Source organism: Equus asinus, chromosome 21 (genome assembly GCF_041296235.1).
Source record: "Equus asinus isolate D_3611 breed Donkey chromosome 21, EquAss-T2T_v2, whole genome shotgun sequence".
Taxonomy (NCBI): domain Eukaryota; kingdom Metazoa; phylum Chordata; class Mammalia; order Perissodactyla; family Equidae; genus Equus; species Equus asinus.
This window is the reverse complement of record NC_091810.1, coordinates 78149684-78166292: the sequence shown is the minus strand read 5'-3', so window position 1 is coordinate 78166292 and position 16609 is coordinate 78149684. Positions and strand designations below refer to the sequence as shown.

General features: G+C 44.0%; 1 protein-coding gene across 1 annotated transcript in view; it reads right to left on the bottom strand.

Moving 5' to 3' along the window:
* Positions 1-16609, bottom strand: part of COL6A5 (collagen type VI alpha 5 chain) — a 130940-nt gene that overhangs the window by 60367 nt on the left and 53964 nt on the right. The window contains exons 8-20 of the mRNA XM_014859456.3: positions 14579-15154; positions 12605-12945; positions 12411-12492; positions 10308-10450; positions 9639-9731; positions 7720-7773; positions 5857-5928; positions 5482-5508; positions 5330-5374; positions 5181-5234; positions 3243-3305; positions 2529-2594; positions 2072-2125 (exon numbers count right to left, since the gene is read on the bottom strand). Coding sequence (XP_014714942.3) covers positions 2072-2125; positions 2529-2594; positions 3243-3305; positions 5181-5234; positions 5330-5374; positions 5482-5508; positions 5857-5928; positions 7720-7773; positions 9639-9731; positions 10308-10450; positions 12411-12492; positions 12605-12945; positions 14579-15154 — 1670 coding nt within the window. The remainder of the gene's footprint in view (positions 1-2071; positions 2126-2528; positions 2595-3242; positions 3306-5180; positions 5235-5329; positions 5375-5481; positions 5509-5856; positions 5929-7719; positions 7774-9638; positions 9732-10307; positions 10451-12410; positions 12493-12604; positions 12946-14578; positions 15155-16609) is intronic.

Sequence of the window (16609 nt, the reverse complement as noted above, 5' to 3'; positions counted from 1 at the left end):
TTTAAAATGCAAAGACCCTTGGGGAGAAGTTGCTCATTGTAACTTGTTTGTACTTTGATGTGACTAATGGAGCTCTTGACATATGAAAGCAGAGATGAAACAGTAAAAAAAGAAACTGTAAAGAAAGGTTGAGGCCACTGTTTCATGATGTCATAATTCTGTCTCCATCAAAATGCAAGGATAAAATAGCATTTATTCTGTGACCAGACAGTATAGCACAATGGTTAGTTCATGTGCTTAGAAGTCAAGCAGTCTTGAGCTCCACTCTGTCCTTTAATGCCTGTGCGGCCCCGAGCAGTTGCACAATAACTGTTAGCCAGCAAGGTTAGGAGCCTGGACTCCGGAGGGAGACAAACCCCAGCTCCGCCACTTACTACCTATTCTGATCCTGGGTAAGTTTGCCCGAGGTTCCTTGATTTTCCTTATCTGTAAAATCGATATAATAATAGTATCTGCTTCTTAAGTTTGTTATGGGGATTAAATGAATTAATATTTAAAAGTGATTTGATCAGGTCCTGGCACAAAACAGATACTATAGAAGCATAAACACTACTATTCGTAAGTATTTTTTTTTGCATGACAGGCCGAAAGCAACGACCTGGAATGCGGTTTCAATGCGCTGGTTCTCAGTACATTGATCCATTGTTTTGGCCACAGCTGATGCAACAATTAATTCAGATAAGTTGAAATTCTATCACCCAGGAGGCAACGTCTTAGGTTTCCTTGTGTTTTTAGAATTCACTTAAGATCCTCTGACCCTCGTAGAGAATTCTGGCCTTCACCGGAAAGGTGGAGGAGGGGGTAGAAGTGTCTGATGTTGTTTTATATCCACGTTGCCTTGTTTAATTTAGGAGAAGTGTTTACAAAGGAGATGTGCAGGGAAGTGGGGAAGATAGGGGAGGGAGAGCCCCCTGTCCTTGGGGTGACTGAAAGTAATTGGCTGGTTTGTCCAAGTAGTAACCTGCCACCCCACCTCTAGCATCTCTTTGTAAAAACTGCCTGATCCATGGCGAAGTAATAAAGCTATTTCAAACTGAAAGTATTTTCTCTTAAACCAACAAAAATACAAATTTATCTTTCAAATTTATAGCACTTGGTTCATCTTGCTGCTCTCCTGCTTCCTCTGATTAATTTTAATTCTCTTGAGTGGAGAAGAGGGCAAAGACCCAACGAATTTTACCAGAAGCTCTGGGAAGCCTAAGCCATCTGAGTGTAGATTCTTCCCCATAAGAACTCGGAGCCAAGACAAACAAAGGCGAGAGGAATCAAAACGCATTTCTCCGCTAGCTGTCCCAGAGAGAAAGGTAATCAGCCAACAGCCTCAGAGCAGAGAGAAGATTCCAAGTTCGCAATAGAAAAGAAAGCCAAGCATTCTCAGTTCCCTTTTGAACAAAGCTCGGGGCCAAGCTAGGATGCTGTACGTTATTTTCTCTTTATGACCTCTTTGCTGAGCACATGATTAGGTGGTTTCTAACATGTTATAATTAGCATCTCCAACTTCAGTAGTCCACAAAGAGAAAAGTGATTCCTTGGTTGTTCCTTAAAAAGAAGGGGAAATCCCATCTCCCCATTTAGCCTTGATATCTTATGGATGCTGTAAAGTTACCCTAGGATCTTCAGGTTGCCACTGGCTTGGCCCTGATCCCTAGCATTTGAGTTCACTCAGGAAGAACTTATCCGTGATTCTTCTTTCCCACTGGCATACATAAAGAGAAAGAGAGCATGTCACAGTGGTTCCCACCAGGGGCGATTTTGCCCCCCCCCCCCCCCGCCCCCGGCCACTCCGCCTCCCTGCCTAGACATTGGGCAGTATCTGCAGACAGTTTTGGATGTCACAACTGAGGGGAGGAGGTGCTACTGACATCTAGTGGGTAGAGACCAGGGATGCTGCAAAACATCCTCTAATGCACAGGATAGCCCCTCACAACAAAGAATTATTGGCCCCAAATGACAATAGTGCCAGTTTATCAGCCCTGGATCAGCCGAATCTGCAGCAAAAAAATATTCTGAATGCCTCTGTGGCAGCTTCAGGTGATAAAGAGGGAAAATAAATGTCCAAGGGAACACTTACCCTGCCTCCTCTGGAATTAGGACTGCCTTGAGTTCCTTTCTGTCCGGTTCTACCCTAGAAATATAATCGTCCCCCCAAGATCATAAGGCAATGATTCTGAGTAAATTACATACAGAAGCATCAGCACCAAAACCTCAAGAACTATTAAAACAGGAGAACAAAGGTGTGAGGCTAGAATCTTTAAGAGGAAGATGGTACAGCAACATGTTCTCCTACCACCAGCTTCCCACATAATATCATCCTCCGGAAGATGAGTAATTTTGCTCATAGAAGTGTAACCTTCTATGGACATGCTTTATTTTAAGAAAGTCAGGCTCTTGTAAATGTGAACTTAGACAGGTTTGTTAAATTACAGAAGAGTTACTTATTTTACTAATTAATTAATTTATATTCTATAAAAGCCTCAGCTCAGTAACAGAATTAATCAACTTATGTGTGGAAAGTAGATCCGATTTACTTGTCTTCCTTGTTCTCCTCGGGAGCCCTTTTGTCCTTTGATGTCACTATTTCGTCCTGGATTACCCTAGAGGAAGATTTAAAAGGTATTTCAGAATCAAGAAGTATCAGCATTTTTTTTTTAAGCGAAATGGTACAATATTCAAATACTAAGCTAATTTGGGTTAAGTGATGAGAGGTTTGAGAAAATTCTCCACATTTGAAACTCACAGATTTATGAAAAAAAGGAAAGTAATATTTCCCCAAGTTTGAAGGGGCTTTGGCGATAAATGAGGAGTTCTAAGAGTGCTGAAGCCATGGTGATTTTCCTTTCCTTGCATCAGCAGCTTCACTGGTACACTGGTCCAAACACGCTACTCCCTCAAGAGTATAGTAAGAGCCCCCTGAAATTGATGTCTGCACATAGGGAATCTGCAACATTAGAAGCCCGATAAGCAAAACTGTGGAAATTTCCCCCCAAAGGAACTTGAAACTTTCAATGGACCATAAAGATGATTAAGATGGAATGTTAGTTCCCAGTTCTGAATTTTTAATATAATCAGCCCAGATTAAACGCAGACAGATTTTTCCCAGACAAATAAGCCTCGGTCAACATGCAGCACCCCGACTCCCAAGACAAGCCTCTGCCTATAGGTTAGCAGGATACACGAGGGAGAGGAGACAGGAACTTGGAGCAACCACACAATTCAGAGCCAACGGAGCCCGAGTAACTTACAGGGTCCCCTGGGAAGCCCTTCTCCCCGTATCCCCCAGGGGGGCCTCTGGAACCTGGGCGGCCCTGAAAAACACAAAATGAGCTTCTGAGTTAGCTTGTAGGAGGGTTTTATAATGGCATTAAAATGTCAAGTGTTGTGTGTATTTAGCGGGGGAAATCAATTAGACAAAAAGATCTATGTTCTTCTCTCCCAGCCAGGTTCCCTTAGACATCTCAAGCAGTCCTAAGTCCACTTTTAAACCTATGGTCGGAATTACCTGTAGTGAGGCTGAGAAACGGGAAACCTTCCTACGGTCTAGCACAGTGCTGTCCAGTAGGACTTCCTGCAGTGATGGAAGTGTTCTCTATCTGCACTGTCCAACATGGCAGCCACCAGCCATATGTGGCTATTGAGCACATGAAATGTGGTTAGTACAACTGAACTGCAGAATTTTTCACTTTAATTTGAATTTAATAATAAGTCACATATTGCTCCTCGGTACTGTATTAGACATCCCAGCCAGTCTAGCAACCTTTGACACCCGCTGCAAACCTCCACAGGGATATTCCATTGTCACCTCAAACTCAACTGTTCCAACTAAACTTGCCAAGCCAGGATCCTTGCAGGCATTTTGCCTGACTCCTCATTTCCTACTCCGCTGGTCATCTAGATCTAGAAATCTTGTGTCCCTGAGCCGGGACTAGGGGAAGACAAGCAAGTCACTGAGGGTGTAAAATTTAGGGAGGCACTCACTCTGCATAACTCTTGAGAGTGAATGCTTCCAAATTTTGCCCCCTAGGTTCTTGCTCCAGTCTGGGCCCTGCTATGCCCTGAATATGTCTTCCTCGTCCTCACTGCCATTGCTTTACTTGAAGCCTTCATCACTTCCCACCTTGATTATTACAGATCCACCTCTCATCTTTGTCTCTCATCTATGTCATCTCCAACACAGCCTCCACACTACTGCCAAGTAATATTTCTCAAATGTAAATTCAACTGTGATCCCCCTGCTTAAAATCTTTCAAAGGCTCCCCACTGCTTAACGGTTAAAAACCAAACTCTTCTGCATGGCTCACCAATACCTTCCTCATCTCTTCCCACTACCTCTTAAACTTTACCTCCCTCTACCTGTACTCTAATGCTCATACCAGGCAGCACCCCCAAGCCTCCATGTCTTTGCTTATCCTGTTCCCTCTGTCTGGAATGCCCTTCCTCCATGTCTTGCTAATTCCTATTCATCTTCAGCTTAGGGACCATTTGTTCCAGAAAGACTTCCGGAACTCCCTCCCTCCCCTGCTGAGTTAGGGGTCCTTCTCTGGGCTCCCATGTAGATGCCTGCCACATGGCCCTAATCACATTCTGTGTTAGCATTAGCTGTTGATCTGTCTGTCTCCCCAGCTACACCATGGGATCCCTGAGGACAAAGACAGTGTGGTTCATCTCTGATTCTTTGACACATAACGCGGTGCCTGGCATATGCCAGGTATTCAAAAATATTTGATAAATAAATGGACCAGAATATAAAAGCACAGCTGCTTAGTTCTAAGTAGGCACATATTAATGAGTGTTGAAATGAATTTAAAATAAAAACTTTCACTGTCATTTGCTATATCAAGGCCACCAAAGCAATTTTGTCTCTTTCTCTGGTCAATTTTTTTCTGATGCAATAAAGAGAACATGGAAGCCACTGACAGGCAAAAGTATTCATTTTCAGACTTCTGAAAAACATGCCCATAGACTATCCTTGTACGCCTGAATTTTCCTAGCTGGAAATTCTTGAAAATTACATAGTTCCCCACTTGCTCCAAGCAGAAATGCAGCATCTATTCAGTGGTAATAGGCCTTCATTATGTGGCTAAGTCTACTGTCAATTTTATCTCTAATAACCACTGACACACAGCAATTAAGACTGGCTGTGTCACCAAATTCTCCTTCTTTGATGTATTGAAAAGTATTACCTGGGATCCTGGATCACCTTTTTCTCCCTTTTTTCCAGGAAATCCATGAACACCCTAAAAGAAGACAAAGAGAACAAAATTCCCATTTAAAAAAACATATGTATATCAACCTCAGGATGATGTTATGGTACTTGAAGATAATGGCTTACCTCTTCCCCATCGAGTCCAGCAATCCCATCAGCTCCATATTCTCCCTGAGAGACAGCAAGGGGCAGCAATCAGGTCAAAAGAGATCTCTGCTACATGCTTATTGGGAAACCAATGCCATGAGGAAATCAAATTTGAGAAGAAACTATAGTACCTTATATCCAGGAAATCCTCTGGCTCCCTGTAAAAGATTAGATAGCTCTCACTGACATATCAAAGACAGAACATGGATCAGACTGTTGGAGCAGGAAGGGGCTGTCTCTCTAAAGACAGTGATTGTATATTTCTTTAGTTGCTTCCAGCTATACAACCACCAAGAGGTTATAGATGGAATTTAATTAGTGCACAAAATTCCTTGCGATTATTAAGAAATAGAACTAATCTGCAGATGAGGAAACTAACACATATAATCGGAGAAAGGGAAAGAGGAAGGGATGATGGAAGAGAGAAAACGAGGGGGGAAAGAATGGAGGAGAGAAGGAGATGATGTTGTAGGCAATTTAAAATAACATTTCCAGCAGAGCCTTACCTTCTGACCCTGCTCCCCTGGACATCCTGCAGTCCCTTTATCTCCTTGGGGTCCAGTATCTCCTCGTCCTCCCTAGGAAAAGGGACCCAAACAGGTATCTGAAGTGACTCTTTCACCAGAAGCTGCCAACAGTTTACTTTTCAAGAGTTAAGCTAGGTCACAGGGGCACTCTGAGCTTTAGACAAAGCAAATCTTCCCGCAAACTTGTTCATTTAACTCCACTTATCCCCTCTATTCAAACATTTTCCCTGTGACCCTTCAGGGCTTCCCTACAGATCGGCCATCACACAAAGATGCAGGAGGAGCTCAGTCACTTCAAGGCCCTCGTCAGACAGTGCAGCCAAAGGTTCGGAAGTCGCTTCACTTTCCAGCCACATTCCAAATACTCCAGTAACACATGTTGGCCTGACATCTTGCCCAGGGCCCTCGTGCTGCCCTGGAAAATTCAGCATTGCTGACCGCAGAGAAGCAAGTTGGTGCCTGGGAACTGGAGCTGAGTAGAAGCAGTTGATGGGAAGTGACAGTACTCCAAGCCAGTGCTCACGGGAAGGACCACCAGGTTAAAGATCCCCAAAGTCAGACCATGCACACAGGGAAGAATGCTCAAGATCAATGATGTGTGCATCTCCCACCAATCCCACTTCTCCCAGGAAATGTTTAAATACAGGCAAATGCCAGAGTAAAATGAATCTCAAGAACAATGTTGTGCTCCTTGACGGCAGGAACCCACAGCTGTCTCTTCCTGCATCATGTCCCTGGGCCTGGCTCGGATCTGGGTGCACGGCAGGTGCTGATACTATGCTGTATGGAAAAATACCTGTTTAGCAATGAGCTTAATCTTTTCCTTCCTGGTAGGTGACTGGAGAGGTGACTTTCCTTTCGCTTGCTTTCCTCTCTTTATTCTGAGGATTATTCTCAGCAGGAGGCCTCGCCCAGAGCCACAGCTTGCTGAGAGGTAGCTAAACACTGCAGTTTCCCATTGACTGGACTCTCAGCCAGCCGTGGGCTTCCAGCCAGGCAATTGGGTGACACTAGCTCCCACACTCAAAGACCTTCCCTGCTCATTAGGGCTCCAGACCCCTCTGCAGATAACAGAGTTGGTTATTTAGAGCATCCCCTTTAGTGGTCATTTTGTAAACAACAGCCTCAGAGGAATTTATAAATGTTTACAGATGAGGAAACTGAGGATCGAGAAGTTAACAATCCGGTTAAGCCTCACATCTAGGTCAGCCCTTGACTGACTTTGGAGCCTCTGCTTTTAATCATAACTTGCTGCCTAGACAAGGAGCTAGCCTTGATTCTAAGAGGATGGAGACGCAGGCTGGATGCTTCCTAAACTTTTCCTGTCCCCATTGGAGCCACCCATGTGGTTTCAGTTCCTCCAAATCCATTTTCATAATTGGATGGATGAACCAAGTGAGAGCTCTGGTTTTAAGATCAAAGACTGCGAGTCAAAAGCCTCTGTGTGGCAGGTAACCAGGACGCCCCGCCTTGGGGGTGCTCTGCCCTCTTCCCTCTCCATGTACGAAGCACTGGGTTGCAGGCCCAAAGTCACTCTGCGAGGGGTAGAGAGGGGGATGCCCAGCTCCCTGCCCCCCATACAAGCGTGCCAGGCAACATGTAGGTGAGCCTGCTCCCAACTTCCCCCCAAAAAGTAGGTTTAGCAAGTGCCTTAGGATTCAGACAAGGAAAGGAAAAGAGAAGTAACCCATTCCCCACCCAAAACTACAAAAAATAAACACAGAAACAGAACTCCACCTACTCTTTCTATAGGAAAGCAAAGCTTTTCACGAAAAAGAAAATCAATAAGTGTGTGTGTGTGTGTGTGTGCGTGTGTAGAGGGGGTGGGTCACAAAAACTTACAGGGTCTCCACTCTCTCCCCTGTGTCCTCTGCTGCCTTTGAGACCTGGAGAACCCTGGGAGGAAAGAGAAAAATAAATGATAGCCATCTCCCATCAATTCAAACTTGCAAAATCATGAGGCAGTTTAGGCAAGACCCTCCCTCCAACTTGGTTGTAGTTTTTGCCGGTGCGGCTCTGAGTCTGGGGATAGTCTGCCCCCCTCTGGAGCTGACTCTTGTCCTTGCACTCACCTCTGAAGCCCTCTGTGGGAGCTGGCCCTCTGGACGCCTACAGGAGGCTGACCTTCGCAACCCACCTGGCAGCTCCTTGTGTCAGGGCCAGTCCTGGGCCTGAGGACGATGCATGGAGGACAGCAGTGGTCGCCACAACTCTTTATCAGGCAAATTGATAACATTTCCAAAGAGATCATTTTATTTTCTTTGGCAATTTTGAGAGCTCGTGAAAGAATAAGCCCTTCTGCCAGCAACGAGGTTACATATATTTCAGTTCTGATCCTCTCTCCCTCAGTCACTTGTGGTTTAACGCCGCGTGGCTTATTTGTGGCAAGGGGTCAATCTGAAGTTTGCTTTCCTCATCTCTAACACAGGTCTTAGCTGTCGCTCAGTATACCAGGGGCTTTGTACTTTTGGGATATGATTCTAATACTCACTTGAGCAAAGCAATGAGAAAGGAAACTGTGCTAAACAAAACATCATAACTTAGTAAACAGTCCAAGATAAATAATCCTTCCATAAGGACAGATAAGGCAGAACCCATGAGCAAGTATTACATTTGATCTCTTAAAAAAAAGAACAGGGGCCAGCCCAGTGGCGCAGCGGTTAAGTTTGCACGTTCTGCTTCGGCAGCCCGGGGTTTGCTGGTTTGGATCCTGGGTGCGGACCTACGCACTGCATAACAAGCCATGTTGCGGCAGACATCCCACATATAAAATAGAGGAAGACTGGCACAGATATTAGCTCAGGGCCAATCTCCCTCAGCAAAAAGAGGAGGACTAGTGGCAGATATTAGCTCAGGGCTAATCTTCCGCAAAAAAAAAAAAAAACAGACTCCTTTTTATTGTGATATCTAAAACCCATTTGAAAAAGTACATAAAAGTAAATAAAATATAAATTACAGCTTAATTATTATAAAGCGAACGTCTTTGTTACCACCACCCAGGCCAAGAAAAAGGATGTCGTTGGTACCCAGATGCAGCCCCCATCCCAGACACAGCCCACTTCCACCTCCACCCCCGGAGCACACCCCTGACTTTGATCATAGTACTCCCTGCCTTTTGTTGATACTTCACTGCTTAATTTTTCATCCCTAGACACTATAGGTTAGTTTTTCCTGTTTTCACACTTTTTATAAATGGATTCATACCAAATGTATTCTTCTGTGTTTTGCCTTTTTTGGCTATTACGGCATTTGTAAAACCTATTCATGTTGTCCTGTGTAGCTGTAGTTCATCCATTATTACCTCCGCAGAGAATTCCATTGAATGAAAATATCGTGATGCACTATCTGGGCTGTTGTTGTGTAATCTATCTTTTATAATTCATTTTTTTAAGGGGCTATTAACCTGCAATGCTATGCTACTTTTGAGTTCAATCGTGTTCCAATGCTGAGCAAGCACAACTTCCCTGCTGTTTCTAATACCTCTCGCTACCTTTCAGGCTGTCTAAAGTGGGTACAAAAGTATGAACTGCAAAACCAAGGAGCTACCTCACCACGGATATATAAGAGAAAAGGGAGTTACTCTTAATAACTATCAAAAGTGAGTCTTTCTGAACTGGCTCCTATACCATAGAAGTCACATGAAATGCCCAAAGCAATGACATTAGTTTCCAGTGAAGGCTGCAATTCAACTACTCAGTCTTAGCCCCACCCGTACCAAATCAAGGCCCGTTAGGTAAAATAGTTTCACAACTGAGTGGCACCTTCGAAGCTGGTAGTCCTCGGGTCCCTTGAGGTCCTGGAATCCCTGGACACCTGCAAAATGTACAGCAGCAAGCCCTCTCTGCAATATTTCCCTGGAAAAAAGCAACCTTGAGTGAGCAACAACTGTGAGGAGCTTCATTACATAAGAATTGCATTTACACACATCATAATCCACCACCTGCCAGCCTGTGCTCTCCCTTTGGGCGAGCAGCTGCAGAGAAGGCTGTCCTTCAGACTCGACACACATTAGAGAGCACTAGGCTAGCAACTGTATCGGCAACATACCCTCTTCAAGGAAATGACCTCTATCTATAGAAAGGGGACCAGCTACATAGATGGCCACAGGCCAACTTCGCATAAGACTGGTTGGTTCCTAGTTGATAGTCTCCTGTTTCCCGGGATTTCTGCAGCATAAATTTTGGAGGCTTTTTTATCTGATTAGGGGCTGGTTGGTTGTTTAGTCCCCTGCATTCATTTGGTGAGATGATAAAGGATAAAAGGACATGCAAAAACAAAAATGCAATGCTCTACTCTTTCACACTTTTTCATAAAGTAAAGACCATGTACTTTTTTAGGGGGCAAACAAGGCAGTCTTTGAGAATACTCATCAAGACTCCAATTTTGTTCCCACGGCATTTTGAATAATGATTTTTTCTTCCACAACTCACCAGATATTGTGATAGCATTTTGCCCAGTTCTCTCATTCCAATGGTCAGGTGGGTCCTGTAATCAAATCCTTTCCCAAATTCAAAGCTGGAAAACTCATCATGAGCATTTGTGTTTAGCGATACCACCAGCAGAGCGTCAAGTCCTAGAGAGTAAAAATAACAGACATAAAACCAAAAGGGTTGTACATGAAAAAGAAGAAAAGTCTATCATATTTCTACTCAGGGAACATTATTCAAAGAATCAGAAAGGGGGAAAAAAACATAAGAGAAAGCAGTACTCTTGATATATGAAGAAGCCGACAGCAGGTTTGCCTGCATTTTCAGTACACGCACTAGGCGCTGAGCCCCAACTTTAGCATGAAACCCCCCAAGAAAAAGTACTCGAGAGAAACTATCTACAAATCTTACAGAAGAACACTAGCAGAAAACTGTGTTTAATGGCTCACCACTGATTGTGATGCAATTCTTGGGCATTCAAAAGCAATTTTTAAGAAAGGGCATTGTTTATCTTCAGAATTTTCCTGAATGCAAATCAATGATAGCTCTCAAGTCATCTCCACTACCAAACAGCCCTGGGAACCAGCCCTGAGAGCCTGAGGAAAGCCCAGGATGACTGTAACTTCAGCTGAACTCCTAGCCATTCCCAGGAGTTCATTTATTCATTTATTCACTCATTCGCTTATTAATTCATCTGCTAGTTCATTTACTCTACCCATCCTTTCACTAAACAAGTATTTGCTTATTAGAAGCCTATTATGTCCAAAACATTGTACCAGGAATACAAGATGAACAGGACAGGCATACTCCTTCCCTTCACAGAGGCATGGTCTAATGGAAGAGGGGGACAAGAATCAGACAGTTGCTTTGAGAAGATAAGTGCTCTGAGAGGGAATGTCAGGGTGCTAAGGAAGCCCAAAGGAGAGTCTCCTAAGTCAGTGTTGGAAGGTCATGGAAGGTTTCTAAGATGTCTAAGCTGATCCTAAAGGATGAATGGAATTTGGCCAAGGGAAAGAATCAGAGATGGAAGGTGGAGAGAAGAACTTGGGGGGAGCTGAGAGTGGGGAGTGTTCTAGGCAAAAGAAAAGAATTTATGCAAGGACAGGGATGCTGAGGCTGTGAAGTTCCTCAGAGGAAGAATAGAAAAGGTTCCATATGCCTGGAAGGCTGAATGTGAGGAGGCAAAATTTAGGTAAGGCTGGAGTGGGGAGCAGGAGTCGGACCCTGCAAAGTGTTGGGGGCCATACTAAGGAATTTGATATCCTGGGAACATTGGGAAGGTGTTGAAGGGATCTGAGAAGGGAGGGTGACACAACCCAGAAATCATGCAGGAAATTTCTGTGGCCTCTAGGGAGGTTGCCCATGGCAGCTAAACCTCAGAAGCCAGTGTGCACCTGTGCGCAGGGAATCTCGACAGTGCACCCCATCTGACACCCACTGGAGCCTTCTGTCTTTGCACATGACTCTCGACTCCTGCATTTAGCTTCCAGCGCAGTCTGAAACTATGGCACGGACAGAGGATGTGTACTGAGAAGTGCTTTTCAAAATCCGTGTTGTTAGCTTTCACATGGATAATCAGAGACAGCAGGAAACATCTTAGGTCAGGTTCTCTAGAGGTAGAATCTGAGAGAGGAATTTGTGTGCGTGTGATTTATTCAGTAGAAAAGGGAAGGGGAAGTTGTAAGCAAGGATGTGTCTCAGCAAAGTCACGATTGGCACGACCTTGGCATGATTCATGAAGGAGTCTGGAGCATAAATTGTATCAGAGTTGACCTACTTGAGGCCAGGGTGCTGGGCTTTTGTATCCCTATATCAGCGATTGCCCCCCTTCCACTCCCAGGTGGGATGTGGTACAACCCCACCCCGCCTCCAAGCAGCAGGTTAGTCAAGGGCACGGTCTGTAGAGAGTCACAGGTGTAAGCCCTCAGCCATAGCATTTGCAGCATTTGGGGGATGAGTGTGTGGGCTAATCGAGGGGGTTTAGGCAGGGCGCCAACAGCATCTGCTACAAGCAGCCAGACAGATTCCCAGGTCTAGAGCTCCTGAGCAGGTAGAGCCTTGCTCAGCACATTCCATGTCTCATCATTTAAATTTTCAACTTAATACCTGCTTCTCTGAGCCTGTCCGACTGCTGTTCAAGCATTGTGGTGCTTTCACCTCCAAGACCATCTGAAAAGATGAGAAGCACCTAGAGAAAGAGGAAAGCAGAGAAGGGGATGATGGGAAAACGAAATACATAATTGTGAGGGAGAAACAAATGAAGGGCTGTGGAGATGAGACACAGAATGTGACGCGGATACCTGTCCTCGGGATGCAGATTTATCCTCAAACGTGTCCCACAGCGACTGCAAGAACTCTGCATTCAGATGAGTTGGCCCATTGACCGTGACTTGCTGCAAGCTGTCAAATACCGTTTTCTGGTAGATTTGGAACTTGACAGGGAATTCTAGGTTACTGTTCACCTTAAAGGCTACGCTCACCTGCACCTCTGCACCTCTCCCACAGCTCACCCCCCTGATGGAGGTGATGTCCTCTAAGATGCCTGGGAGGTATGATTCCAGTTGGGGGTGGCCAAGGAACAACGGCTGTCCCAGTAGGTGAGTTGAAATGTCGAACCCGACCACTATGTCCACAAGGCAATCTGGAAACCAGGCAGGAAAACGAGAGTGGTCATGGCCCAGAACTGGAGGGTCTCTAGTACCCAAAAAGCGTTCAAGAAGGAAGATATTGGCTGCTCGATCACCATATAACACACGTTTCCCTTTCAAATATTACAAGTTCCAGTAGCTATTTGGAACCAAGTTCCAACCATGGTTTGGTCTCATTCTCATTGCCTGGCTTTCTGTGTGTGTGTGTGTGTGTGTATGCACATGTGTATTTTCTTCTTTTAATGATGACATACTATGATTCATATAATCATAACATATTAAAGATTTGAAATGTCCTTAGAGATTATTTAATCCAGAGATCACAAACTCGAATGGTTGCAAAGGCCAACTGGGTAATATAAATGAGTCAGATGGGCAGAGAGTGAAGAAAATGAATGGTCAGCAATGACCCATCTGTTCACTGTTCAGCTCCAGCTGACAGTGGCCATGTGGAAAAGGGGGCCCAGGATTGTCAGTTCACCTGAGTTTTCAACAAGAAGCCTAAAATCTACATTTTTAATGTAAAATCTCCAGTTTGTAAAAGCTGTCAACTGATTTAACAAGTTGTCAACACCGGACAGGACAAACACAACTCAGCTACAAGTTTCCATTGGTCACCTCTGACCCTGTCCACTTGCTCATTTTACACACGAGGAGACAATATTTGCGGTGGCTGCTGCTGCGGAACTAGAAACAGAACCCAGGCTTTCTGATTCCAGGCCCAGGGTTCTTTCTACCATCTGCCTGCAGTTGAACACCCAAATGGGATATAAAAGATCTGGAGAGCTTGGAAAGACCAATACAAATTGCGAAAGAAGTGGCTCCAATCATAACAGCTCTAGAAATAGAAGCACTTTGAGGAATTTCCGCATGTTGTGCAAATTCCACAAAATGTTATCATTGCCTGCTGCTTCCTAATGTGCTGTCCTCCAACTCCAGCTGCAAATGTACAGAACCTGAGCCACGCTGGCTGCTCTCAGCTGGAGCTGAACAGTGACATCCCCATCGATGGGTCATTGCTCTCCCTGTCCACTTGACTCCTTTACATTACCCACTTGGCCTCTGCAGCCATTTGTGACCTCTGGAAATCAAGTAATCCCTAAGGACAATTCAAATCTTTACTATATTATGAGTATATGAATGCCATCATCAAAAGATGAAAACATACACACACATATGCCCACACAGACACAAACAGACATGCACACCGAGTCCCTTACAAGATGGTTTAACAAGGTTAAGAAAGTAAAACTTCCAAACAGCAAATGTTTATTTTACTTACTTCCTATTGGATATAAGGCATTATTCTAGGACTTCTGGAGTGGAGAGGCGAGAAAGAGAAAACTGAGTTCTAGATGCTAAGAGGAGCATAAACACTGGATTGCAGTGGGGGGAGAGGGCTGACCAGAGGACACCGCCCAGGGTCTCCTCCAGCCTCTGCACCCTTTTCCTTGTCTCTGAGGGAGGCTGACTGATCCCAAACTTCTTGGAAACAGAGGAGAAGTCTATTCTCACTGCACACTTTTCTAAAAATACGTTCTGCTAGACTAGCTCATAAGACACCTTGGGAAATGGAGAAGTGAGAAGTTGCAATTAAATAAAAACAACGAGCAAGGGAACACTTACTGATTTTCCCACAGCTCTGGCAGATTTCACGGACAATTCTTTTCTTCACGTCTGCATTCTTTAATTTATTGAAGTCTTGAAAGGCTATTATTTTTTCAGAATTGCCTGTTATCGGCAGAAGCTGCGCCTTATGAATGTCCCCTATGCCCAAAACCAGGACACAAATTCCTAGGTCTTTCAGGATTCTTCCTGCATCTGACACATCATAGCGGGGATCCCCAGATGTGATAACAACCAAAGTTTGAGGGACACCAGCTTTTCCTCTCCCACCAGCAGATGGACGAAACATCAATGCCACTTCTTCAAGGGCCAAGTGAATTTTCGGATGCCCATGGTTCTTGGTGATAGTTTGAATTTGCATCTTCCACTCGGTTTTAGTCAGAGAGTTTTTCAACTGAATAATTTCTTGGTAGTGGCTCCCAAATTGAGCCATCCCAATTTTCATTCTTTGAGACTGAATGTCAAAATTATCAATTAAGTCTGACAAGAAAGTTGTCATGGTAACAAACTCTGAATCAGATACCCTGTCAGAGCCATCACAAAGGAAAATCACATCGGCTTCTTGAATTTTACAGACTGCAATTGGAAAAAATAAATCAATTATTTTCCTCATGAATCATTCTAAATGTTCCCCTTACTCAAATACTTAAATTGCTTTACTAAATCCCCACATTAGCAGCAAATCAAGATAAGTTAACAGAAGAGAGAATCACTGAATGGCTCACAGAGAGAAGGAAAAATAGCAGGAAGGAGAAAGAGAATAGATTTTGTCTCAAATTTTAATTATTTATATGATTCATTTGAAATGACACTGAAATATACTCAGTGAAAGAAAATAAGTTTGAATAGATTGAATATATTCATTGAAAGGTAATTACAAAGAGACTAGAAATCCCTTCAACATACCCAGATTGGAAGGTTCACCCAAGTCAAGGTAATGGTACCACTGTACCATTATCAGTACTCCTGTTACTAGTAACGCTACCACTTTTTATTTGTGTTGAGAATTATCATTTAAAAAATCTTTTGCATTCAATAACAGTTAATATTCATGACCACTTTATGAGAAATTATTCTGATTGTATAGATACAGAAATGGAATTCAGAGGTTAAATAATTTGCCTAAGAATACACAATTACTATGCAGTGGAGCTGGTACATGGACCTCTCGATCCTTTTTAGCCTTAAATCCAGAACTTTTTTCTACTGCAAAAATTTTTTAATACTATCACAAGCCAAATATTAAAACTTCATCGGACAAGTGCTTATGGCTAGTAAACAGGGCATGGAGTCATCTTCCTGAAGTTCAGCGAGAAATGTCCCATAACCAAAAGATGATCTTCTACACTCCGTTCCAATAAAATGCAATGGCTGGGATAGGGGAGGCACTAAAGTCATTACTAAAGGTCACTGAGTAATTCCTTGTAAGGGTAGTGTGGCAGACACAGAGATGGGCTGTCTAGATAGACCTTCAAGGAAGCACTTGCTGCCTGGCTATTTGAGTGTGATCAGCAGACGGCCTCCAGCTGTCAGCTCCTTTCAGGGTCAGCCTCACTACAGAGATGCCTTTCCAAAGGCCATGCTCTTCCCAGGGCAGACCACATCCAGGGACTAACTGAGAAAGGGATATAAAGACCCTGTTGTTTTAGTCTGATGCTGGACAACTCCGATGGGCAATGCCCTCTCCAGAGCTCTCTACCAGGTTTGAAGCTTTGTCAAGCACGCATCACTGTTTGACTTCTTCTGCCCATCCTGCTATCCCTCTTTCTTTCACAGGTGTGGATCCCTAATACACATCTTGCATCCCAAACTCCATCTCAGTATCTACCTCCAATTGGTAGGCACGAGAGATGAGAATAAAATAGCCCCCATATTTCTAGGAAGAGACTGTAGTCCCAGTAACATACTACATTTGGTGGGGACGCAATGATAAATAAGAGGCCAAACCCGCCCAAGGAGTTCATAGTCTTGAGACAGATACAGATAAGGAAACAGCAAATATGTGTTAAGTGCTACCACCAGGAGAAATAG